Source organism: Phoxinus phoxinus (assembly GCF_949152265.1).
Source record: "Phoxinus phoxinus genome assembly, chromosome: 23".
NCBI lineage: Eukaryota > Metazoa > Chordata > Actinopteri > Cypriniformes > Leuciscidae > Phoxinus > Phoxinus phoxinus.
Window position 1 is genome coordinate 4,768,310 of NC_136898.1, and position 26,543 is coordinate 4,794,852.

The following is a 26,543-nucleotide window of genomic DNA, read 5'->3' on the forward strand; positions in this document are numbered from 1 at the left end:
AACATAGCAATAAATATTGACTTCTTTTGTTAGTCTTTTAGGTTTATTAATCAGCATAAAAAAATCTAGTCACCAATAAACCACTAATCCAAACAGCTACAATGTACAGTACTTTACATAAGGAGTGTTACAGGTTACCACACTATAGATAAAACAGTTCAAAAGGGTTCTGCGCCATTAATTGTCTTCAGAAACTGAAAGTTGTAGATGGCTTCGAAGATTCATCAAAGCTCAGCGACGGTGATTAAATGCTTTCTTCTTTAAACATCACTATTGTTCTGTTGCAAGGCACATTTTGATTTCTTTTACCTGTACTTACATCAGTGTAAGTGACTTTACTCTCTAACGTTACAGACTTGCATAATAACATCCTTCATAGAAAATGTGCACAAGAACTGTCACAACTCAGCATGACAACTTTTACATCAGAGTACCTGCACTTCTCTACAAATACAGATTTCATCAGTGCCAAAATACATCACTTTACATCTCGGAGACGTTGTAAACGGTGTTCTGGTTATTTTAATAATATAATCATATATATATTTAATATGTTAGCTGTTTGAGGATAGTTTGATTCAGTTTAGTATAATTCAACTTTACTAAAGTCTGATTAACACCAAGAAAGTCTTTTTATAGCAGACCTACAGTCAGGCTGGTCTGTTAATGCCACGTAAGCATTTAGACATTTACTGTTAAAAGAAAACAAAAATGGAAGGTTAAGTCCAACAAAACTATATTCCAAACCACGTAACAGCTCGTGGGACAGGTGGAGTGCATCTTTGGTCAGTTTAACCCAGAAGTCCTAAATGCAAATATCGTCTCATTTTCATTACAGTGACAATAGGAAGGTTTCCTCACAGATACAAAAGTACACAGTAAAATTGTCTTATATGTGCATAAGAATCTTTTTTGAGTATCAAATTAATTTCATTATCATTTTCAGTCAAATGAGAAATAAAATACCCCCATTGTTAATAAGTAATTTACATTACTTTTCTGATGAAAACTTTTTGTGATTCTGAATCATAGTAATGCATCTTATAGCATTTGGACTGATGTTAATATATCGTTAACCAACAGGTAGGGGTCCACACAGAATCTGTGCTGATTATGGACACACACACACACACACACACACACATTCTGTGGACTGCATTAAAATTGAAATGTCTTGAATGGAGCTGAGATTAGAGATAATTACATCTGCCTAAATATTTAATACATACAACTAGCAGAGAATGAGTTCTGCGGGAACAGATTCTGTGTGGACCTGCAAATGAGTCAGAAACCCACCGCGGTTTAAAAACAAAGTGCATCTAAAGAAAAGGGATAAAATGGCGTTTCACATTCTAATGGAAGGGGTCAGGCAGAAGAACATCATTGCATTATAAACCCAGCCTGCGGAGGAAGACCAGCGCCGGGGCCGTGAGGGTATGGACATGAATATGAGGGCACCATGTTCGGCAGAGGAGCACTGATGCTCTGAGAGTTGTACGGGTGTGACGCGGCTGATGGTCTTGCATGAGCTGGAGAACCATTAGCTAGCCTTTGGAAAGGTGCGCTGGAGTTAAGGGTCTCCTGAGCTTGTGAAGGATCGTTACAGGAACCCTGAGGAAGATGAACACCCTTCAGCACCATCTCCTGTAGCTTATCGATCTTCACACGCCGAAGATGCGCCAGCGTCCTCTTGCTCTGGTAGTCGTCAACGAAGCTGTCCAGAGGCAACGATCCGTCCAAGAATGAGTCGGCCATGTTCTAGAAAACACGTGGGAGAATCTTAAGACGTTACACATCTCATTTCCTATTTAGCACCAAAACTTTGGAACAGTCTTCCTACCATCGTCCGGGAAGCAGACACACTCTGTCAGTTCAAATCTAGATTAAAGAGATCTCTTTGACCTAGCATTCGCATAACACATTATAGACTTCTATAATTCAATGTTAGGCTGCATAGATTAGGTCAGCCGGAACTGGGAACACTTCCCTTAATATAGCTTCCGTCCTTCGGATGAGACGTTAAACCGAGGTCCTGACTCTCTGTGGTCATTAAAAATCCCAGGATGTCCTTCGATAAAGAGTAGGGGTGTAACCCCGGCATCCTGGCCAAATTTGCCCCTTGGCCGCTGTCCATCATGGCCTCCTAATCATCCTCCTATATATACTAATTGGCTTCATCACTGTCTCCTCTCCACCAGTAAGCTGGTGTGTGGTGGGCGTTCTGGCGCAATATGGCTGCCGTCGCATCATCCAAGTGGATGCTGCACATTGGTGGTGGTTGAGGAGATTCCCCCCTTCTATGTAAAGCGCTTTGAGGTCTCAGATAAAGCGCTATATAAATGTAACGAATTATTATTATTAAATCCTGATGTACTCGTTACATCATAAGAAAAATTGCATCTACGCTAATTTTAGTGTCTTTGTTTATCCCAAAGTTTTCCCGCAGCCTGCCGGATCCAGATCTGACGAAGGACCTTTGCCTGGACCCGATGTCAACGCAGCCCTGAAGTGCCAACTAGCCTCTCCCTATGGAGGATCCCTTTACCACTCTACAGATAAAGCATTGTGGGAGAATTCTGCGTACCTACCCCGAAGTGATAAATAAAATTATGTATCAAAATTTAAGACAAGTAGGTTGTTTATGCATGGTTTGCAGGGAATTACAAACCTGCGCATATATATTCAAACGCTTATAACTATAGAATTAATTCTTGATGCGCACGTGAGCGCCATCAGCGCTTATCAAAGGTTCGCGTTTAAAGTCTGTGTAGAGAGAACTGTGTCGTCTTAGCGGCCCCTAATTTAATAACAAATGATCACTTCAACGAAAGTGAATCAATCAAAACTAACTTTAGCAGGAAAATAACATTTTTCAAGAACTGCTATAAAGCCAAAACAATCTGTTACCTTAAATTATACGTTTATCTCTGTGAAGCTGCTTTGAAACAATCTACATTGTTAAAAGCGCTATATAAATGAAGATGACTTGACATAAGAGTTAAAAACCAGCAAATGATGTCATGCATTTAAGAAAATAGGAAAAATGTCCTCACCTCCGTTTCTTCCTCGATCTTGGCTCCTTCGGTTTGCAAAAGAGCCAGCAACGTGTCTAGTGAACTGTGTCCTGAAAAAGATCCCATTTAAATCATGATTACATACAGAACAAACTGAAATATTCTGAAATTCACCAAGTGGCATCCGGTTGTCTCCATTAGACTCATTAATATTGCATTCTTTAACTGGACAGTTATCTTAGAAATAACATTATTGTGTAAAACAATAAATCATGGAGGGATAATTACGGTTGATACTTGAAGCAGAAGATCAAGTTGTGCATAAATGCAAAAACGAATGAATGAAAGTCATGTCACTGCATCCTTTAAAGCCTCATATACAGTCTGTGATGAAGAAATCCTCATAATATGGGTGTGTGTTTTGCATAGTGTGTATTGTTACGGTCCTGTCCCTAATTTTAATTTTAATTTTAGTGTTTTTTGAGTCAATTCTAGGTCCAATTCCTCTGTGGGCGGAGTTGCCTTATTGAAAATCGGCTGCACCTGTGGCAACTTATTTAAGGATCTCCTGGATTTTATCAAGTCTCTCTCATTTTTGTTTTGTATCTTTGTGTGAAGGGTGGGTTATTGAGTTTGTGTTCCCATTATGATTTCTACCAATCCCATTTCCAACCATTTATTGATTTGATGTTGTATTGATATTTATTATGGTTACCTTATGTTTTTTGACCCTAGACATTATTTGTTTAACTTTAAATAAACGTATATTCTTCTTTATGTAAACCCATTTTGTGAATTGTCCTCTTTATGTTATGGCTTGGAGCCGGGTCGTAACATGTATAACTTTACATCAGTGTGGTTCCTTTTGGAAATTATTCTTTGTATTGCTTGCCGTAACTGTTGTCTGTCTGCCGTATCCTATTGACCCTGATAAACACGATTACTTTCAAAACTTTTGCTCAGGTAAACTGACACTGAAAGTATAGAGAAAGCTGGATAAATACAGAGCAAGAAATACAAGCCTTCCACAGAGACGTTTGTGTATCAGTTTGCCCTGACATGATCAGTATCCAGTGCAGAGGAAAGAGAAGAGCAAACCTCCTCTATATAAAGGAAGCATTATGTTGTCAAACAGGTTTACCGGGATGTTTAATTGTTTTACACCAAAGGAGGAAGACAGAAAGGTTTGGATAAAAAAAAGGTGTGCTCTTTTACGTTCCCGTCTACACTGAAATATTTGAATTATTTAAAGTTTTTCTAAGTATTTGGATACTTAAGTCATGCTTAAAAATGTCTGGAAGTAATTGGCACGTGTGTGTCAAATGGTTTAATCAGCTGGTGATTTCCAGTATATGTATGAAGTCGGTTCTCCCCAATTTCACACAGGTGTTCTATTAGAGGAACCGGACCCAAATAACTATTAACAAAATCTTTAGTTTTAATGCTATTGTTTGATCATTTTAAACAGAACGCATGTTTGTGAAGAGTGTGGTGTTCATGTCACCTAGCGTGGACTTGCGGATCTGATAGGACTCGTGCAGATCTTGTAAACAGCAGTAGCGTTTGGTCAGCTGGATCTTCTGGTGGTCCAGTTCAGGCTGAAGGCTCAGGTTCTGCTCGGCCAGGCTGCGGTTACTGGCGATCGTCAGCTCTTTGTTCTGTTGCATCTCCTGCATCTGTGACGGCAACAAAGTCACAAACAAGAGAAGCTAGTCAAACCTCTGGTGTCCTAGATGAAATCAATGCGCAACGAACATATGAGGAACAAAAATACCCTAATATGGAATTCACAAAGTAAAATAAACACAATAAATAATTCCTGCGTCAACTTTGGATTATACTAACCACACCAGTTATATAAATGAAAACCATTGCAAGCATTCTGCATGGAAAACTTACCATTTATGATAGTGTATGTATATTTATATTGGAATAAGGACAAATGTCAAGAACTTAAATAAATAATTGTATTAAAAAAAATATATTAGTTAAGAATGGACCATAGATAATGTAATAAACCATTTTAAAATCAAAGGTTACATGAAATTAACCTTTATTAATTATTAATCATATGAAGGTAATATCAGCATTGTTATACATAGTAATGAAATGGCTGAACACAATCAATCCAGAAGAGATTTCACGTTTGTTTGACAGAATCTGTCCGTTCATACACAATAAATGCATGCCAGTCTTAAATATATCACAATCATATTTTGTCTTTATTTTATGAGCAGTTCCTATTGCCTCCATTCTGAACTATAACACTGTTTTTATTCCATCTACGTATCCTGCCCCTCCTTCCGTCAACAACACTTTTACATCTACCAATATTGATGCAGTCAAAGGTGAAAGGGCTCCATTCAAGATAACAACAAATTATCACAAAACCAGCCGTGAAATCAAAGCTCGCGCACCTGTCACTGACCCACACTCACTGTCAAGAGGAACTATGATCATATTTCAGGATAAAATGAGCGTTTCGTGGCTGACATGTATGCGGTCACCAACCTCGTCCATCTCCCGGACGATGTTCCGGAGCTTGTCATCGTCCTCCAGCAGTTCGTGTAGCTGTGTGGCGGAGTACGAGTGAAATCTGTTCTCGAAGCCGGACATTTCTCCCATGGCTTTGTTATTGTGTGTGTGTCTCTCCGCTACCGCAGGGAAGTCTCTTGTGTTTCTCCTCGACCGGAAGTCGAGTAATTCCCGACAAATCAGCGCCTGTGAATGGACGTGACGTCACGCGCGTGGACGTGTGAGCGACGTCAAGAAGGCCATTCATGGAAAAGGATTTAGTAAATATAGTTTTATTATATAATTTGTATATAAACATTAACATCTTTTCGTTTATACATTCACATTAATTTTCCTAGAATTTGGACACAATTGTTTTTCATTTATAGTATTAGACATTATTATTTAATTATATTATATGTAATTAAATGTTTTAATAATTGTTTTCAATTAAAATCACAATCATTTTAGTGTATTATTTCTGGTTGTTTATTTAAGCATCTGTTTTATTTGTCTTAAAGGGATAGTTCACCCAAAAATAAAAATTCTGTCATTAATTACTCACCCTCGATGTTGTTCCAAACCCATAAGCCTTTCTTTCATCTATGAAACACAAATTAAGATGTTTTTGATTAAATCTGAGAGTTTTCTGTCCCTCCATTGAGAGCTACGCAACTACTACACACTAAAGTTCATAAAGAGATCATAAAACTAATCCATATGAATTAAACGGTTTAGTAAAAAAATTCTGAAGAGACATATGATGAACAGATTGAATTTAGTCTTTTATTCACATATAAACATTCATCAAACACATCAGTTGTGGTAAACAGAAGCTCAAGCATGTTTGCTTGACGCGCGAGAACCAATGAGGTTCATTGCTTGAGCTCCTGTTAATGTCCACAGATCAATGTTTATATGTGAATTAAAGACTAAATTCAATCTGTTCATCATATGAAGCGATTGAGTCTCTTCGGAAAATTTGGACTAAACCGATAAACTCATATGGATTAGTTTTAGTATCTTTTTATGAACTTTTTGAAGCGTACGGTTATGTAACCATCAACGGAGGGACAGAAATGCAAATGTCTCAAATTTCATCAAAAAGATCCTCATTTGCATTTCGTATTGATTTAACCCATAGATTAACCATAGTTTCTGCCACAAATACTATAGTGTCTACCGATAATAAATAAATGAGAACACTATCTCAGAATATTTTGGTCTTTTTTTATGTATTAATTTTGTCAGTGCTAGTGGCTATGGTCATTTGTTTGATATTTAGCATGGTAAGGGCGATAACTATAACAATAACGATAAATATTTAGTTCTAAAAATATTTCTAAATACATCAGAGTACAACAATAACTTCTCAGAGAAAGAATACCATTGGAAAAACTTTCAGAACGATTTTTTCCCCGCTGATGAACGATGAAAACATTGACAGCCAATCAGAATCCCGCTATACTGCTGTAACAAGCTCGAGCATGGCCAAACAAACTGATACACAAGCGTCTCGGTGGAAGGCTTGTATTTCTTGCTCTGTATTTATCCAGCTTTCTCCATACTTTCAGTGTCAGTTTACCTGAGCAAAAGTTTTGAAAGTAATCGTGTTTATCAGGGAGGGTCAATAGGATACGGAAGACAGAGATTTACAGCAATATAAATAATAATTTCCAAAAGAAACCACACTGATGTGAAGTTACACACACTATGTTATGTCTGCATCAATATGCTATACTAACACATTATTATGTCGTGTTTCAAAGCATACACGAGTGAAACCAGAAACATGACTGCTCTGTTTATGCCTGGTTTATTCGGCACACCACACCGCAACAATCCCCCTGGTTGTTGCCCACCAGGGGGTGTCCTCTAGTGGCCATCAGGTATTGTTACACCAACTCAAATACATTACACACTATGCAAAACCCATATTATGATGATTTCTTCCATCAGACTGTATATGAGCCTTTTAAAGGATGCAGTGACATGACTTTAAATCATTCATTGTGTTAGTGAGGCTCACCCTGTGGCCTGTGTGGGTCCTAACACCCCAGTGTAGTGACGGGGACACTATACTGTCAAAGAGCACTGTCCTTCGGATGAGACGTTAAACCGAGGTCCTGACTCTGTGGTCACAAAAAATCCCAGTATGTCTTTTGAACTGTTTTATCTATAGTGTGGTAACCTGTAACACTCCTTATGTAAAGTACTGTACATTGTAGTTTGGATTAGTGGTTTATTGGTGACTAGATATCAAAAAGAAAGAAGAACAAAAGAAGTCAATATTTATTGCTATGTTCAGAACATTAAGAGTAAAATCACATTTATTCTTCTCCCTCTTCGCCTTCTCCGTCGGGAGTGTCGACTCCCACCTCTTCGTAATCTTTCTCGAGAGCGGCTAAATCTTCACGGGCCTCCGCAAACTCGCCCTCCTCCATTCCTTCTCCAACGTACCAGTGCACGAAGGCTCTCTTCGCGTACATTAGATCAAACTTGTGATCCAGACGGGCCCAGGCCTCGGCGATGGCTGTGGTGTTGCTCAACATGCAGACTGCCCTTTGAACTTTGGCCAGATCACCTCCTGGAACCACAGTTGGCGGCTGATAGTTGATACCGACCTGATTATAGTAGAAGAAAAGCAGTTTAAGAAACACGTTTTTCCTCACGTAACAAAATCATGCGAATATTTACAATCCTGTTTAAAAGTGTGAGGTCTGTAAGATTTTGTTCTTCTGCTCACCAAGGCTGCATCTATTTGAACAGTAAAAACTGTAATATTGTGAAATATATTTTAGAATGTAATTTATTTCTGTGATCAAAACTGAAATCACATGATCTTTACTGCAGACTATCATGTTATTTCTAAGAATGTAATTTCTCACTTTCCACAATCCAACAAACCCAGATTGAATGTTGAAAACCAGCGCTGACCAATGCCAACGGGTAACCCACAGATCCAACAAAACCCAATGAAGTGTCTGTTGCCGTCAGTCGGTGTCGGTCGTGCAGTGTGAATTGCCCTTCAAAGACACAGACTGACCTTGAACCCTGTGGGACACCAGTCCACAAACTGAATGGTCCTCTTGGTCTTTATGCTTCCAATGGCGGCATTGACATCCTTCGGAACCACGTCTCCACGGTACAGCATACAGCAAGCCATGTACTTCCCGTGCCGGGGGTCACACTTCACCATTTGATTGGCCGGCTCAAAGCAAGCGTTGGTGATTTCCATGACGGACAGCTGCTCGTGGTACGCCTTCTCGGCGGAGATCACCGGGGCGTACGTGACCAGGGGGAAGTGGATGCGCGGGTACGGCACCAGGTTGGTTTGGAACTCTGTCAGGTCGACGTTGAGAGCGCCGTCGAAGCGCAGGGAGGCGGTGATGGAGGACACGATCTGGCCGATGAGGCGGTTGAGGTTGGTGTATGTGGGCCGCTCTATGTCCAGGTTACGGCGGCAGATATCATAGATGGCCTCGTTGTCCACCATGAAAGCGCAGTCTGAGTGCTCGAGGGTGGTGTGTGTGGTTAGAATGGAATTGTAGGGCTCTACCACTGCGGTGGAAACCTCAAGAAAAATCACACAGAAAACAGTTTGATGTATTTATAATGTTTTTCATAATCAACTACAATTTTACTTTTTCTGGGGAAAAAGTGAGTGGTTCTTGAGGTGGTTTCCAGGACATTGCTATGTGGTTGATACGGTGTTTTACGGGGTTAAGTGGAGTTAAGTGCAGTAAGAATACTACTTAAGGTTACTGGTTTGATCACTAAGATCTGTGTCCATCTGCACCTTTTAACTCTTTCCACAAAATTAATTCAACCCAGTCTTGCTCATTAAAGTCATCATAACATCAAAATCTATAATGCCTGTTATGGATCTTATTGTGAATGATTCATCCATGCATATATTTTGTTAGCACCATTTAAAAAAAAAATCATAACTCGATAATCCGGTGAAATGACAGACCTTTCTCTAGGGATGTATGCTGGACTTCTCCAATCATTTAGTCCACTTAAACCCGCCCCATTCTTACAACTGCAAGCTTCTGCTGACAGATCGAGACTAGTAGCCTGCCATAATTTTTCCTTTTTCAATAATCCATTTCACTCGTATGTATGTAGGTCACAATTTATATGAAAATATCTGACGGTACTACGGTTTCATTGCGACTTTAAAGTGAAGGGAACTAAATTTTTAAAATATGGTACCTTAGGCGAAGGGTAAACGGCAAACTCAAGCTTGGCCTTCTTGCCATAGTCAACGGACAACCTCTCCATCAACAATGAAGCAAAACCCGATCCAGTTCCACCGCCAAAGCTGTGGAAGATGAGGAATCCTTGTAGTCCAGTGCACTGATCGCACTAAAAACAAAAGCACAAACTATTAGTTCATCTATAAAAAAGTATAAGCAGTAGAGATGCACTGATTGATCGGCTGGTGACCGGAATTGGCCGATTTTCACATGATCTGCCATGAACGGCCGGTCAGTCTGACATGTGCCGATTTTATGGCGGTCAAATGCACTTGTTAATGCATGATTAACATCGCGCAACATGAGTGCATTCACACCGGGAGCAGGAGCATCGCTTGAGCAGCAGTGAAGCGGGGGTTTCGGCGCCGAGTCTATTTTTGCTGCGCTGCTCACGCTCAATTAAAGTGAAAGCACACTTTTGATGGATAAAAAAATAATATGATTTCACACAAAATATAAGTGCCACAAAAAGTGCCTAAATGCACAGAATTTGCGTGTCTAGTGTGTTTTAACAAGAACTCTAGTAGTCCATGACAGAAAAGAAAATGAAGACTCAAAAAAATGTATAGAAAATTTACCCATTTAAACTTGGGTAAAAGTATATGGTGTTTTATAAAATATATATAGAAAATAAATATTTGTGTGTGCTGTAGTTAGAAAAAATGAAATCGGAATCGGCTAAAATCGGTATTGACAGGTCAAACTCAATGAAAAATCAGAAATCGGCCTAGAAAATGGTAATCATGCATCTCTAGTAAGCAGTATTAACTAAACAGAGAAAAATGTCTTACCAGTTTGCGTACGCGGTCAAGTACCAGGTCTACGATTTCCTTGCCAATGGTGTAATGGCCTCTGGCATAATTGTTGGCGGCGTCCTCCTTCCCAGTTATCAGCTGCTCTGGGTGAAACAGCTGTCTGTATGTTCCAGTTCGAACCTCATCTGAATGGGGGGAAATTAATTTGAAAAAAATGTATTTCTTTCTTCTGCTTAAGACAAAAGAAGATATTTTGAAGAATATGGGTAATCAAACAGTTGATGTACATTGACTTCCATAGTATGGGAAAAAATACTATGGAAGTGGGCCTATCAACTGTTTGTTACTCATATTCTTCAAAAGAAACCAGAATAGAAATTCATACAGGTTTAGTCTAAATAACTTGAGGGTGAGTAGATGATGACAGAATTTTCATTTTTGGGTGAACTCACCATTTAAGTCACCATGCAATCAAAATTGACAATTTTTAATTGAATAATTTGTTATAAATTACTTATTCGTGCACAATATTTAAAAAAAATATATATATTATGTGCCCTTAGTAATCTTTACTCAAAATAACTTTAAAACACATAAAAAGTAATAAAAATTGTACTAAGCTATAAAAAATGTTTTATTAAAAAACATAATAGTACATAAAAATTACTATAATAACACTGGAATGCTGAGTGCTCTATATTTGGCAGGTTTTTGGAGACGAGGGGTTGAAAAAACAGGTTTTTGTCAATATAATATTACTTTTACTCACTGTGATTTTGCCAAGCAAGACATGTTCCTTGATCAACATGTTGATACTCGATTTGGTCCCAACCATATACCTACCTCTAAACTTGACCCTTACTCACAAGCTATCCCTAAAATCAGAGGGAAATTATAGGTGACTAACACCTAACCCTGGTTGTAAGCCTAAACTTGACATTAACTCTAAACTTGTCCCTCAAATCTGATTGGTTGTTGAGCAACAAAGATGTTGATCCAGGAGGAACAGTTGTCACTTGGTGAAATCAGGTTCATCACTTTTACTACAATATAATTTGGTAACTTGAACTAAAAATAATAATGAAAACTATTTTTATGATTTACAGTAGTTACAGTAACTGTAGTGAGGTATTTTTGACATTTTTTGTTAAAGTCTAAAAAAGTAGTGAAGTGTAAATGCATCCTGACCGACGACAGTGGGTTCGAGGTCCACGAACACGGCTCTGGGAACATGTTTCCCGGCACCGGTCTCGCTAAAGAAGGTGTTGAAGGATGAATCTCCGCCTGAGGTGGTCTGGTCGCTGGGCATGTGTCCGTCCGGCTGAATGCCGTGCTCGAGACAGTACAGCTCCCAGCAAGCGTTGCCGATCTGAACTCCCGCCTGACCCACATGAATGGAGATACACTCGCGCTGAAGGAAAAAAAATCAAATGAATGAGTTCAAACAAATGAATTGCCTAACGTTACTCGTTTAATTGTATCATTAAGCATCATATTATTGATAAAGTGAAGCTTATAAATCTGAAAAGAAGAATGACCGTTGGTCGGCTAACGGCTTAACTTTTTCGAATACTGACAAATTTACTCACCATTTTTATGGAGTATTTTAAGGAGGTTTATTGTTTGACAAAATAATTTAATAAATAATCAAATTAATTAGTTAAACCAAATGAATTGTCTACTCAATTAATTTGATCATCAAGCATCATATTATTGATACAAGTGAAACTTATAAATCTGAAAAGAAGAATGACAGTTGGTCGGCTAACGTTAACGTTAACAACTTTTTCGAAGAAGTTAACTTACTGAGAAATTTACTCACCATTTTGAAGAAGTATTTTAAGGAGGTTTAATGTAAATATGGTGTAGATACGAAAGCCTTCGTGTACATATATCTATAGTAGAAAGAAATTTGATAATTTCTATTTCTATTTTGTTCTGATTTGGATGCGTGGAACTCTTCTCGTCTGCCGATGCCGGTATTGTTGTTTGAAATTAATTCGCAGGACTTTATATCGCAATGAACTCTGACCCCGCCCACCTTCTCGGTTATTGGATTAATTCAGAATATAATTATAATATGGATGTCAATCACGTATTGGAGGATTATTATTGGTCCATACCTCAAATATTTAAATATAACCTGTTTTTACCTTTACCAGCACTTCCAAATAGACATATGTTTATAAATAACTAGTAGCCTATTAGAACACATACAATTAGTGTATTTGATTATCTTTGAGGGAATTTGTAATTATTATTTTTTTCAAAGGGGTAATTTATTTTCAGTTTGAAAGCAGTCTGTTGTTGGATTTGTTTATGGATTGTTTCAGAATGACAATGCATCTTGCATCCATTACCTTAGCGACGCTCGTGACCGGGTATAAATAACAGGTGCACGAGCTCGAGATGCTGACAATGAGCGGACGAGTAGGAGACCTCAGTCCCAAACAAACTGAGGCTTTAGCACAGGCAAGTAAATGCACAAAATCTATTTGTTTTAGCATTTTTATTCCTGAATTTCAAGATATTTTCACTTAGTATTTTGAGTGTGAGTCATAGTTCTTTTGAACTTTTTCTTCATCAAAGATTCCTGGAAAAAAAACGGTATCACAGTTTTCACACAAATATTAAGCAGCACAACTGTTTTCAACATTGATAATAATAATAAATATTTCTTGAGCAGCAAATTAGCATGATTTCTGAAGGATCATGTGACACTGAAGACTGAAGTAATGATGCTGAAAATTCAGCTTTGATCACATGAATAAATTACATTTTAAGGTGCATTATTACAAGATCATAGTAATATTATAACAATTTTTAATTGTAATTATATTTCGCAATTACTGTTTTCACTGGATCAAATTATTTTAACCTTGGTGAGACTTCTTTCAAAAACATAAAAACTCTTACCGACCCCAAACTTTTGAACAGTAGTGCTATCATTATATAAAAATGTTATGCATACAAAACTAACCTTCAGAGTTATTAACCCTGCAGGTCAAATAAATGTTATTATATTTAAATGTCGTTTGTTTGGTCAGTTTCGGGAGAAAATACCAGATGTGTTGGATCAACTGTCCAATCAAACCGACCATTACCTTCTCCGGTGGCTAAGAGGTGAGGACAGATTTATATTTATCAAGATTTAATAACGCAAACAACATGCTTCTCGTAACATTTACTTCATGGGAGTTTGATTTCAGGTGAACTTTAATATGATTATGAATATAGTGGAGACCTGCTTTTAACTAAATGATCTCTGACTGCGTGGTCATATCGGATGACCTATGACCTCATGAACCTGTGTGTTGATTAACAGAATGCCAGATCTACAATAATCTTCCGGGAACACTTGTGATTATATGGAGGACGATACTTTTACACAGTACTTACAAGTTCTCTTCCATGGAAAAAAACTCAGAGTTATTTCTAAGATTTATTTAGTTTGTCTTTACCGATTGCTTTATCTTAACCAGTTTTATCTAGAAATCAATAATTTCTGTTGAGATAGAACATCCCAAAACCATCTGCTGACTTTACTTTTTAAATAACAAAGAATATATATAGAATATATAGAATAACATTATAAATGTTAGCATGAAAAGTACGGAGGTACTAGTGTCCAAAAAGCTGTGACACAACACATGTAAATCTGTACATGGGAAACTAAGGGTTGACAGAACTAAAAATGACAATAAAAATACATTCATCCCTCTTTTATTCTTTATTTGAAGAAAATACAAATGAACAAACACAATCTAAATAAAACAAAACCTGTGCGTTGTTATCAAGGACCATAGAGACCCATTTACGTCTGTCTGAAAACATTCCAACATTACTCAATTACACATTTTTGATTTTCAAATACAAAATTCTACAGTATGAACTGAAAATCTATTTCTGGAATATATATATATTATTGTAATGCAATACAGCAAATTTAATCCAACTGAATTCTATTAGATACACTGCTTTTCTACTTATAATTCAATGTATTTGTGTCTCACTAGATTCTATGAAATCCATATTTAATATCATACAGTTTGAATATATTTATACAATGATAATGAAATCATAAACTTAGTTTAAACCTCTTCCACTTATTTTTCTTACTTTTATTTCCAGGTCTTCTCTGAATAGGGTTTCACAGTATTCATGCATGAATCTTATCTTAACACGCAGCAAATGAGCTCAGCCGTTCAAACTGGCAGATCTAATTGAAGAATCTTGAGTGAAATCCAAGGTCTGAATGACTCACGCGCAATATGGTCAATGTGGGTTTGGAAACGCGCGTCACTTGCTGCGTTGGTAAGGGACGTAAAAATATCATGCATCTGTGAGCCTCGTGTGTTTGAGAAACTGCCAATGATGACTCAGATCGTATCTCATCGTAAGTGTGAGGACAAACATGGTTTGTGTGTGTTTGATCAGCCGGACGCTTCGGGTTCGTGTGAGGGATGTGACGCGTGACGGGATCCGTCCAAATCCAGGTCTGACTCGCCCGGCGTGCAAGTAGAACAAGGATGATGCTGCTACTCAAACACAAATATGAAAGAAACAAGTGGAAAAAATACATAAAGATGAGTTTCAAGTTGAAATCATGTCAAACAGTCATTTGCTTATGGAAGAGCATCTCTTCGCATCACAGTACTCACAGTTAGGCCGAGGGGTCAGAATTAGAGGGGTTTGGACAGCATGCTGGACGGGCTGAAGGTTTGATTGGCTCCAGAGGAATCTTCACTGACGGGAGGGAGTCTTTGGGACACTTTGACTGGGAGAAGACGACACCATTGCAACAGACAATATGCATGCAGGTACACTAACACTCAAGAGTTTGGGCTCAGTATGCAAATATTTTAATCAGAAATGTTTCTTGAGCAGCAAATCAGCATGTTAGAATGATTTCTGAAGGATCATGTGACACTGAAGATTGGATCACAGGAATAAATTACATTTTAAAATATATTTCAATAGAATTATAATAATATTGAACTCAATTACTGTTTTTACTGTATTTTTTTACTGACTTAATTCAAAAACATAAAAAAATCTTAACAACCCCAAACTTTTGACCGGTAGTGTATATTTTATAAGTGTACGTACCCAGGGTCCAAAATGAACTTGAAGCTGTGTTGTGCTGCCAGCTTTTCTAGAATACACTGTTTGTATTGCTTTGATTCAATGTGCTTGCATTAGATGAACATTTAGCGATATTGAAATTTAAGTCATGCACTTTGTTGCAGTTCCTACCACAGTTGGCGAGTAAGAGTTTAGTTTACTCACCAAGGCCAAGTGTTAATTCTGGACCCTGAATGAATACATATTTCATGCAAAATCATCATTCAGCACTGTACAAATGACCACAAGCTACACAATAAAGGACCAGGAGACAAGAGGACAACTCTGGCTATGCTAAGTGGAAAATTTAGCAGGGACTTAAATGGTAATAAGTGTTATTATACAGTGCCTTTTCAGCAACACTGTGGAATTAAAAGATAAAATATGATTAAATCACAACACACACACAAACAACATAAGATCATCTCTGTGTTCATGAGTGTATCCGCATGATAACATCTCACACATCTGTTTGTTCTTACCTCTTCATCGCTGTTGTTGTGTTCCTCCGCTTTGGCTTTTTTCTTCTCTTTCTTTTTCTTCTCATCCTCCTTCTTCTTCTTGTCCTTGTCAGGCAGGATGTCGTCGAGCCAGGCCAGGTCATGCTGAGAGAAGACCAGGTCCAACATCTTCCTCACGACCATCAGGCCCAGAATCTGACGGAGGAACAAGTTACTTGGCATTTGTGCAAGCGAATAGTCTTCAAATACAAAAAGTGAACGACATACTAATAATCTGGGCGAGTCACATATGGGTGATTCACACAAAAACTCCAGCTCATATTTCATCCACACACACAAAAAATTCCAATACCCTGTGTATAGAAAATAAAGCCTATTTTAGAAATAGTTAAATTTTTTACACTGACATTTTCATAAAAATTAAGCATCTTTTCAACAAATTTTAAATTTTTCAGAATAAAAATAAAATACATCAAATACACACAACACACTACATGCTAATATTCTGAGAGAGTCACATATATGTAAAGGTCAGGTCATATTTAATTATAAAATAAAATAAAAAAGCCTATTTTAAGATCTGACGAAAACTCCAGGTCATATACATATATCATATCATAAAATAATTAAAATTAAATTAAATGCGCCTATTTTAAGATTTTTTATCATTATTTTTAGAATAAAAATTTAATATTTTGAATAGAAAAAATAAAACCTATTTTAGGAACATTAAGATGCAAAATAAAAGTAAAAAATAACAAAAAAAAATGATTTTTTTTTTTTGCACTATAACATTATTTTCATGAAAATTAAGAATATTTTCAGATTTGTTTCTTTATATTTTGGGGTGAAATGTGACCTAAACATCTCTTCATGAGATTCACCTAAAAACCACATCAGCGTGTGTTTTAAACACATTTCTAGTGATTGGTCCAGAGAAGCAGAGTGTGTGGAGAACTCGCACCATGACAGGGAAGATGATGGCGGCCACAGTGGACTTGAGGATCCAGAGGACGGCCAAGCAGATGATCTGCACCAGGGTGAAGAGATGCACGCGCCGCAGGGGGACGTGCCGCAGGAACGCGAAATCTGGCTGGTGCTTGGCTGGCATGAGGTACAGCTTCATCCTCTCCCAAAACTAAGTAGAAAAGACAAAACTACTGAAGTATATATACATACGTAATAGTTTAAGGTCGTTTTTTAACCCAGTATTATTTCTTTTCCAAACAAAATACTTTTCTTTTCTTTTTTTTTAAACTTGACTGTTTAATCCTCCATTTTTGTTGTATAGAAATGAGCAGCTCAGATATTCTCCTTTTGCTTCACAAAAGCAAGAATGTAATACAGGCTTGTAACATGAGGAAAAACATTTTAAGTGCCCCTATTTTTCTATTTTAAAGGTTTAGGAGTTTTGGAGTCTCCTGCAGGTTTACGTGCATACATGGTCAAAAGACACTTGAATAATATACATTGCAATATCAGCTCTTTATTAACAGTGTCTAAAATGGTTTAATAAAAGCCTAATCTGCTCTGATTGGTCAGATTGCCCAGTCTGTTGTGATTGGTCTACTCTGCTCTGATTGGTCAGATGGCCCAGTCTGTTGTGATTGGTCTACTCTGCTCTGATTGGTCAGATGACTCAATCTGTTGTGATTGGTCTACTCTGCTCTGATTGGTCAGATGACTCAGTCTGTTGTGATTGGTCTACTCTGCTCTGATTGGTCAGATGGCCCAGTCTGTTGTGATTGGTCTACTCTGCTCTGATTGGTCAGATGGCCCAGTCTGTTGTGATAGGTCTACTCTGCTCTGATTGGTCAGATGGCCCAGTCTGTTGTGATAGGTCTACTCTGCTCTGATTGGTCAGATGGCTCAGTCTGTTGTGATTGGTCTACTCTGCTCTGATTGGTCAGATGGCCCAGTCTGTTGTGATTGGTCTACTCTGCTCTGATTGGTCAGATGGCTCAGTCTATTGTGATTGGTCTACTCTGCTCTGCTCTGATTGGTCAGATGGCTCAGTCTGTTGTGATTGGTCTACCGCTTACAGTGTCGGAAACGAAACGGCCATTACCATAACTGAACTTCAGCTCCTCAGTGCTTGATGCAGTGAAACAGTAACGATGACGTCGGTTTTACCATATCAATTCCAGCATGACTCCTCATCCTTTGGGAGAGCGTGTAAAGCAGATTTGCTTTTTTAGCACAGAAAACAGCGTCTTCTCTACATGTCGACAACACAAACTAAACTCTTTAAGTCTCAGCTACAACTACAGTGTTTGAGGGTCAAAGTAGATGTTGTTCGCGAGCAGCCAACGAAGATCACAGACGGGCATTATGCAAATTTGTTACAAACCTACGTAGGTTAGTACAGGAAGTAAAACGATAATAACTGACGACTCGTTTCGGCAGTTCAGAATCACATCTTTCTTTAAGGACAATGACTTTATTTGTCGTGCACTTTGATCTTTGAAACTTTGCAGAGCTTTTACATCCACAAACAGCTTTATTACACACTGCATGAAAGATAATATTTGAAAAAGCATAATAGGGGCACTTTCATTTTTGGGGGAACCATTCGTTTAATACAGCAGCGCAGCGATCTGAACAGCTCTTACAGAGTGACGACGTGTACCTGAATGCCATGGAGAGAAGCGACACCCATGTACAGGAACACACCATACAACACAGGCATAGGGATGTACTGTGTAGAAATACAAACAATTATTTGTACAGCTTCTAAATTTCACTAAAGCCCTATTCGGATGGTTATTGTTTCTCATGGGGACGTCTGTAAAAATACACTTTCATGGCACCTCAGTGATAATAAAAATGTATGCATTTGTTTGGCGATTTATTCACGGTGGAGTTCTTGCTGCTCACATGTTCAGTCACATGATTGACAGCTGTAAACAAAATGTCTGTTATTGCTTAGACAGTTAATAAATTCACATTTAATAATAGAAAAATAATATAATTTTTTATTATTTTAATATTTAAATATATTTTAAAAATAAGACAATTTACACGCTACAGTTTCAATGGTTATGCTGCCTTCACATGCTAAAGGAAATATTTTGTAAACAAGAGTTTCCTAGTCAGAAATTGGACATTCTCAAGACATATTTACTACTGGGAAACTCTGAGATAATTTTGATACCTAAGTTCCCGAGTTGGGGTGCCATAAACTTTAAACAAGAAAGATTTCTGATGCTATTCTTTATTAGTTTTCCCCACAGTACCTACATCGCCTTGTCTTTTTGTTAAAGCAGTGCGTATTTACATATATGAATAATAATTTGAAGCATATTGTATACACAGTGAAAATAGCCTGTATTTGACAGAAATTCCAGAATCTATATAGCGCGGTGAATGTTTATATGGTTGCCAATGAATGGGACACTACATTTGATCCAAAATTAAATATTTTTAATAAAGTTGGGCTTTAATAAGATTTCCCCAAGAGATAATTAGCATTAATTAGGCTGGGGATTTATACATGGGTGGTGAGAGAAAAACACAGATATTCTGGATTTGCACGATTATAAAACTACAAACTAAATGTTCAATAATATTAATATTCAGCAATGTTACTGATTTGACTGCACTGAGACTATTACGACATCACTGTTTTCTGCACAGCTGCTTTAAAGCTGAATTTCACTAATTTCATAATTGATGTACTTTACACAGTTATTGTACCGAAATGAATCAACACTGAACTGATTTCAAAAGAATAATGACTGTCTTTTCAGAGGTGCTTTATTTGAATTGAATTCTGTTTGCATCATTGAATCGTTATTTTCCTGTTTATCGCTGTAAAGCTGCTTTATAGAAATAAAGGTGACTTGACTTGAAATGTTGCATTTACCTTACATCCCCATTAAAACAATTACTGTCCAAATAGTGCTCAAGTGACAAAAAACAAGCATGATTTTATAAAAGTAAAGTGCAGTTTTGATTACCTGTAGTACTGGTGCAAGGAAGACAGACACTCCAGTGAGGACAAACACTAAAATGCCTGTGAATCTCTGTTCCCTACGATAAACACAAACAGAATAATTCTCACACTAATATTTACGCTTAAATCTACAAAAAAAGGTCTTGCTTTGACTTACCGCACACCAAGAAACTGTGGCTGCTCACCGGGAGCACTGGACTCACTTTCCATCCTCAGAGAGTCGATGTGGGCGATGGAAATGACCGTGGCCGCTACGTACCAGGGCAAACCCATGAAGGAGCAAACGGCCATGAGGATGCCCACCCAGAACAGGTCCAGGTGATAACCACAACCTTTCTGCTCCAGGGAAAACGGGGAAAAGACGTTGTGCAATGCTAGATGGAACAACACATTAATGCTTATGGACATGCATGCATATTACATAATCATAACTCAACATCATGGTGCTGGGGGATTGCGCTTGGTCACCAGTGGGTGCTAGCCAGTGTTGTTTTAATATTATTTATATACTATTATAGTATTTATTATAAGTTTCATTAATTTTGTTATCTGTTTTTATTATATATTAATATTTAGTTTTATTTCAGTTTTAATAATCTTAGAACTTCAACTTTAAAATTATTACCGGTACATAGTTTTTAGAAAATTCTGTTTTTTTTAAGTTTAAGTTAAACCCTGTAAAGCGTGACATGAAATAATAGTCCTAAAAAATCCCAAAAATATGCAATTTCATGCCGTTGCTGATATCTTCTATAAAATGCATATAAATATCAGTCGTCACTCTATATCTACCAATAATATGTCTTAGTAAGATGATATTAAATGCTTAGTTTTATAATCAAAGCTCTAGTTTTTATTGTGGGGGCAAAACATAATGCAATGTGATTCAATGATGATTGAGAGATGAACAAATAAATGTTCCTCAAAAGCCTGTTGTATATTTGATACATACACCTTAACATGATTTTAAAAATAATTATGTATGGATAATCAAGTAAACCTTCAGTTCAAAATAAACCTTGGCATATTGCTAACAATATAAAAATTATTCTTATGTTTACTTTATAAAAATCATTAAATATTTCACAACAAGGATACACATCTAACCTGAAGGGGGACATTTTCAGAATTATACTAAAAGGCCTTTTACTTACTTTTACTTTACAGTTTTTCATCAAATATTTATATAGTTTTATGTAAAGTACCAACAGCTTTTTTTAGTTTTTGTATTTCGATACAGTGTTTCTGAGTGGTTTCTAGAGTGTGAGAATGAGTGTTGTTAAAAGCTAATAAGTTTCATAGGTGACGTCCAGCACCTTTAGTTTGTTTTCTTTTCGGTTGACGATGACGGCTGTGATCTGCTGATCCATGAAGATGAGGATGGTGACCAGCAGAGCAGGGACAAAACTGGCCATGCACATCCACCACGGGTTCTTCCCTAAAGGCATGACGATCCAGCCACGATCCGGCCGCGTGGGCTACACACACATAACAATACTCAAGAAAGTCAGCATAGCAATAACCAATGGTTGTCACTGAAATCACATTGCATGTTTTGTAAAGCACATTGGATTAACATGATATATTAGTACATAATCATGAAGAAAAAGCTCAATCAATGCAAATGGAAGGTAAAGAAAGATGCGCGTGTATCCATTGCACAACGTACCTTAAATTCGGTTGGCACAATCAGTTTAGGTGTTTTAAGCCCCATTAACATATCAAGACCAACAAATGTCATGATTGACGTGAAGATTGCAAAATCACTGATGAGTTTCCGAAGCTGCACATTTGCAGAGGAAAAAGAAATATGAAGACATAGAAAACTAGACACAACTAAATAAGAACTAGAGATGAAAGACAAAAGTGCAATAGATTTCAAAATGCAACAGTAGCATGTTTGATGCCTTCAAGTCTTTCTGAGAAGTTTACATATGATGCATTAAACATGCTTGAGCTTGCATTTACCACAACAGATGTGTTTGATGAATGTTTACATGTGAATGAACATTAAATCTGTTCATCATGTAAAGAGATCGTCTCTCTTCAGAACATTTTGAACTAAACCGCTCAATTCATATGGATTAGTTTTACGATCTCTTAATGAACTTTTTGAAGAATCTAGGTGGTAGTTGCGTAGCTGTCAATGGAGGGACAGAAAGCTCTCAGATTTCATCAAAAGGTCTTCCTTTATGTTCCAAAGATGAACGAAAGTCTTACGGGTTCAGATTAACATTAGAGTGAGTAACTAATGACAGAATTTTTATTTTTGGGTGAACTATCCTTTTATCTGAGCGGCTATGTTTATGCAAAAACTTACCACTATACAACATTATGGTGACATTCATGTGTGCTTTTCCCCTATATACAACATGATGAAGACTTGAAGGCAGCATTTCATTTAAATATAACCAACGTAAAAGGCATGTCTGTGGTATAACATAAATATGACACATTCTAGACCTTTATCTGGGTGGGCACATGCAGTTTGGGAGTATCCAAGGACAGCACATAATCCAGAGCACAGAAGACCAGGATGGATATAATTATGGAAAAATCTGCTATCAAGGCGCGACACTTGGAGAAAAACAAAAGCAAGTTGGGGAAGAGAGAGGTAAATACAATATGGATTAGGATAAGGAAAACTGTCTCCATACAGTCTGTACCAGAGAATACACAGGCAGGTGTGTTGACATGCGTGGGAAATACATGTGTGTCCAAACCTGGGTGGGGAAGTAACGGCTGGACTTGAACTTCTTGAGCGAGATGGTCATGGAGTAAGTGCCGAAGAACAGGATGAAAGACAGCATGGCCAGATCTGGGACGTATTTGCAGGATTTGCCCACCAGGGAACCGCCAAATCTCAAGCACTCTTTCTTAGTCATTTGACTCCAGTCCAGAGCCGTGAAGTTGAACTGAGAGGAGGAGTGAGATTGTGTGTGCGCATCGACCACAAAACGCAATCTTTTGTGAAGAAAAACTTATGAAATGCATAACAGTTTCAACTCACCATAGAGTAATCAGAGATGTTTTCAAGGCCTAATGGAGAGGAAGTGTTGAAAGCCACTACAACAGAAGGTAAACAAGCACTAATAGTGTTTTATGCTTATTGACAAGACGTATCATACATATCATACAATAACAGCTTATTTAGATGTTCAAGGGGTGTCAAGAATTTTAACAACATGCCAGTCGACGATACTTACTCCAATCAGCAGCCAAATCGAGTATGGGCGGCAAAAACAAATATGATACACATAAGTTGCAGTGGTCAGACGTAACAAACCAATATGGCATCCAAAAACCAAAAAAAGTCAATATAACATTTAAGTTTGGAAAACCCTTTTCCTCCATTAATGAAACCAAATATTCAACAGAAAATATTTTGGATCTGGATCAAGAACTGTGAGTGAATGCAGGATTGCAGTCATTTGTGGAGAGTAAAATTTAATTATTAATTGTAGTCATTTTAGTTGACAAAAATAAAACGCCATTTTAGTAGAATTGACACAAATTAATTAATGCAACACAAAACACTGACTAAATTTAAATGATATTTTCATCAAAAGACAAAAAATTTGGACTAAATACATTTTTTATTTTATTAAAAAACAATTACTATTATTCATAATAAAAAAATATTATCATTATTACAGTAATTATTATTAATAATAATTATAATAGCAATACTTTGTATTATTTTGAATATTAATTATATTTGAATAATTTATTTTAAAACATAATACTATTTTTTAAATATGTCATCCAAAAGTAATTATTATTATTATTCATAATAACAAAATTGAATTATTTATAACAATTATGAAACTAATATTGATAACTGTATCATTGAATAATAATTGTATTATTGAATAATAATAATAATAACTTTTGAATAACATATTAAAAAACAAACATTATTATTAATCATTATTCATCAAATATGATCAATTATTAATAATACTTTTATTTTTTTAAATATTAATTACTTTTTAATAAAATATATATCAAAAATATTATTATTTAAAAATAATAATAACCACTTTTGAATAAAATATTTTGAAACATTGTTATTGTTATTCATATTATAATTATCTGGGGACTCTTAATATTCAACAGTATTATCTGACTGTCCTGACGCTGTTGTATGAGAACTGAACTGAGCTGGACGATGACATCACTGTTTTCTGCAGAACTGCTTTATAGATGAAATTAACTAATTTAATAATTGATGATCTTTATAATAGAACTTAATCAACACTGAACTGACCTTAGCTGTACAGCCGACATGAACATCAATGTTTGCATCATTGAATCATTTTCCTGTTATCACTCTAAAGCTGCTTTGATACAATCTGTGTTGTATAAAGCGCTATATAAATAAAGGTGACTATTATAATATATATATATATTTTTTTTTTATTCTTGGAATAACATGCACTGGTGAATGAAAAGTCAGGAAAGTGTAAGAAGAAAGTAAATAGGTTGTTTTTCACTGGGTCAAGGGGTCAGACTCACCTTGATCAGGAGCCTGGCACTCACACTTGTAGCTGGTGATGTAATCTGGCTTGAATTCTCGATTGATTGGGTAATAATTGAAGGTGCCCATCATTTTCTTAAGGGCATCAGAGATGAAGATGAAGGAGATGAGGCTGGAGAAGCCCTCCTCGGTGAAGCGCGTCATGTATTTGATGATGTAGCTGGCGTCTGTGGCCACCAGGATCAGACACTGGAGGCAGGAGTGCAAGCCGATCCAGAGCCGGATCTCCATGTAGTCAATGTCATTGTTTCTGAACACAGACGACAATTCAGTTAAAGAACCAAACTCAATGGAAGACTGCTGCTGACTCACATATTTAGAGGATTTTCAACATTTCTAAATCACAGGATGTCACGCTCACATGCTGAATTCATAAAGCAGCTTTTCAAAGATCAGTATCGGTCCCGTAGAACTGAGGATGATGAGCGGTTGACCGCCGAAAAAACAGAAGACCGCGCCGGCCAAAGCCGTGCCCAAAAAGCTTTCCATCACACCCTAAAAAAGTAAACGAGACGCATCAAAAAATAATGGAGCAAATAACAAAACAGAAAAAGTTCAAACACTGAATGCACTTTCAATATATAAAACTTGAAATTAATGTATTCAAATTTTGACTTAATATTGTGATAAGAAATTTTAAGAAGCCTGCTTCTTATGGGAGCCCATTTCTGCCACAAATGCTTCGGTAAAACAATTATGACATATAAAGGTGAAATTATGAGATACTATATCGTAATTTCGAGATAAAAAGTAAAAAAATTATGACAAAATGTTGTAATTACAAGAAAATGATGACACAAAAAGTCGAAATAAGATACTAAGTCATAGTTAGTCTTAATCTTGACTTTTATCATTTTTGTCATAACTTCGACTATTTGTCATAATTTCGACTTTTTGTCACAATTATTTTTTTAAATCTCATTTTATGAATTCAATTTTTTCCTTAAAAAGTCAAAATTATGACATAAGTCATTATTAGAATTTAATAATGCATTATTATTATTTATTATAAAAAATAAAAAGGTGATTATGTCTCACAGCTGCAACTTTTTTTCTCATAATTGTGACCTTATATCACACAATTGCACCTTTATTTCTCACATACTGTACATTTTCTTACAATTATTTTTTATTATAAAATGTCTTATTTTAAACTTTCTCTCACTTTCTCCTTTTTTTAAAATTTGCACTCTAAAATATAAATTGTATACAGGCCAGGCCAACTAATTGCTTCATATTTGGCTGTTTTGAGATTACTGAATAGGCATTATGTCCAAAAAAAAAAATTGGGCATTATATCCAAACATTTGTGGCTAGGAGGTGAATTACTTGGTAGTTGTCCGTGGCGTCCCCCAGCAGTCCTCCAAAGGTGATGGCATTGGTGATGCAGCCCAGGTAAATGAAGAGCACTGCAGAGATCGACTGGATGTGGAAGCCGTCATAGAAGTCACTGAGACACCAGGGCACTTTACGCTTGACGTCCAGCCACAGTCCTCCGCAAAATCTGCACAAACAGAAAGTCTCAGAGGTCACGTAAGGTCAATCTAAAACTCTAGCACTAGCAGGCTCAGCGGACGCTACCGGCCAGTGAATTTCAGCTCCTCTCCAAGCTCATGCGGCGCTGGCATTTCCTCGTCTTCTGCAGACGCTGCGCCTCCTCCTGCGTTCCCATTCGGCTGGCCCAGCTCGTTTAGAGAGAAAACTGACTTCCTGCAGAAACAAACACAATGAACTCTGTGCAAACTCCCTGACACATGCAACATCATGAATTCAAAGTCACATTTAATATGACGGAATCATATATTTTCACTTGAATAAAGTCAGTTCATTTAGATGCTACCACATGAAGTACATGCTTTAGGTTACAACATATTTTTCACAGTGAGCTTTTAATGATAATGCAGTGTGTAAACGGTAT

General features: G+C 36.9%; 3 protein-coding genes across 16 annotated transcripts in view; all 3 read right to left on the bottom strand.

Moving 5' to 3' along the window:
* Window positions 1-31: 31 nt before the first annotated feature.
* On the bottom strand, window positions 32-5,749 carry vps37bb (VPS37B subunit of ESCRT-I b). Its single transcript, XM_079599289.1, has 4 exons — window positions 5,526-5,749; window positions 4,519-4,690; window positions 3,054-3,124; window positions 32-1,758 (listed from the first exon to the last, which is right to left on the bottom strand). Exons 1-4 carry the CDS (start codon window positions 5,637-5,639, stop codon window positions 1,381-1,383), a joined length of 735 nt encoding a protein of 244 aa, XP_079455415.1. The 5' UTR covers window positions 5,640-5,749; the 3' UTR covers window positions 32-1,380.
* A 1,693-nt stretch (window positions 5,750-7,442) lies between these two features.
* On the bottom strand, window positions 7,443-12,535 carry LOC306991647 (tubulin alpha chain, testis-specific). Its single transcript, XM_079599697.1, has 6 exons — window positions 12,368-12,535; window positions 11,734-11,956; window positions 10,582-10,730; window positions 9,747-9,899; window positions 8,575-9,102; window positions 7,443-8,152 (listed from the first exon to the last, which is right to left on the bottom strand). The coding sequence occupies exons 1-6, from the start codon at window positions 12,368-12,370 to the stop codon at window positions 7,859-7,861; spliced, it is 1,350 nt and encodes a 449-aa protein (XP_079455823.1). The 5' UTR covers window positions 12,371-12,535; the 3' UTR covers window positions 7,443-7,858.
* Window positions 12,536-14,252: 1,717 nt separating this feature from the next.
* Window positions 14,253-26,543, bottom strand: part of slc4a5b (solute carrier family 4 member 5b) — a 52,787-nt gene continuing 40,496 nt past the window's right edge. For 9 of the 14 annotated variants that reach the window (XM_079599103.1, XM_079599102.1, XM_079599108.1 and 6 more), the window contains 16 exons: window positions 26,207-26,335; window positions 25,955-26,129; window positions 24,987-25,120; window positions 24,604-24,875; window positions 23,096-23,151; window positions 22,809-23,000; window positions 22,549-22,662; window positions 21,755-21,868; window positions 21,402-21,563; window positions 20,243-20,421; window positions 20,090-20,162; window positions 18,760-18,828; window positions 17,095-17,268; window positions 16,152-16,325; window positions 15,207-15,322; window positions 14,253-15,083 (listed from right to left, as the gene is read on the bottom strand). In XM_079599103.1, coding sequence (XP_079455229.1) covers window positions 15,209-15,322; window positions 16,152-16,325; window positions 17,095-17,268; window positions 18,760-18,828; window positions 20,090-20,162; window positions 20,243-20,421; window positions 21,402-21,563; window positions 21,755-21,868; window positions 22,549-22,662; window positions 22,809-23,000; window positions 23,096-23,151; window positions 24,604-24,875; window positions 24,987-25,120; window positions 25,955-26,129; window positions 26,207-26,335 — 2,131 coding nt within the window. In that variant the 3' untranslated portion in view covers window positions 14,253-15,083; window positions 15,207-15,208. The remainder of the gene's footprint in view (window positions 15,084-15,206; window positions 15,323-16,151; window positions 16,326-17,094; window positions 17,269-18,759; window positions 18,829-20,089; window positions 20,163-20,242; window positions 20,422-21,401; window positions 21,564-21,754; window positions 21,869-22,548; window positions 22,663-22,808; window positions 23,001-23,095; window positions 23,152-24,603; window positions 24,876-24,986; window positions 25,121-25,954; window positions 26,130-26,206; window positions 26,336-26,543) is intronic. The other 5 variants (XM_079599098.1, XM_079599096.1, XM_079599100.1 and 2 more) reach the window with 2 other exon arrangements.

Coding starts and splice junctions, on each gene's coding strand:
- LOC306991647 (XM_079599697.1), bottom strand. Junction 9,103..9,746: donor CCGTTTACCCTTCGCCTAAG/GTACCATATTTT, acceptor ATTTTTCTTGAG/GTTTCCACCGCAGTGGTAGA. Junction 8,153..8,574: donor GGTGTCCCACAGGGTTCAAG/GTCAGTCTGTGT, acceptor TACTATAATCAG/GTCGGTATCAACTATCAGCC.
- vps37bb (XM_079599289.1), bottom strand. CDS start 5,639: ATGGGAGAAATGTCCGGCTTCGAGAACAGATTTCACTCGTACTCCGCC. Junction 3,125..4,518: donor GATCCGCAAGTCCACGCTAG/GTGACATGAACA, acceptor GATCTTTTTCAG/GACACAGTTCACTAGACACG. Junction 1,759..3,053: donor AGATCGAGGAAGAAACGGAG/GTGAGGACATTT, acceptor CGTGTTTTCTAG/AACATGGCCGACTCATTCTT.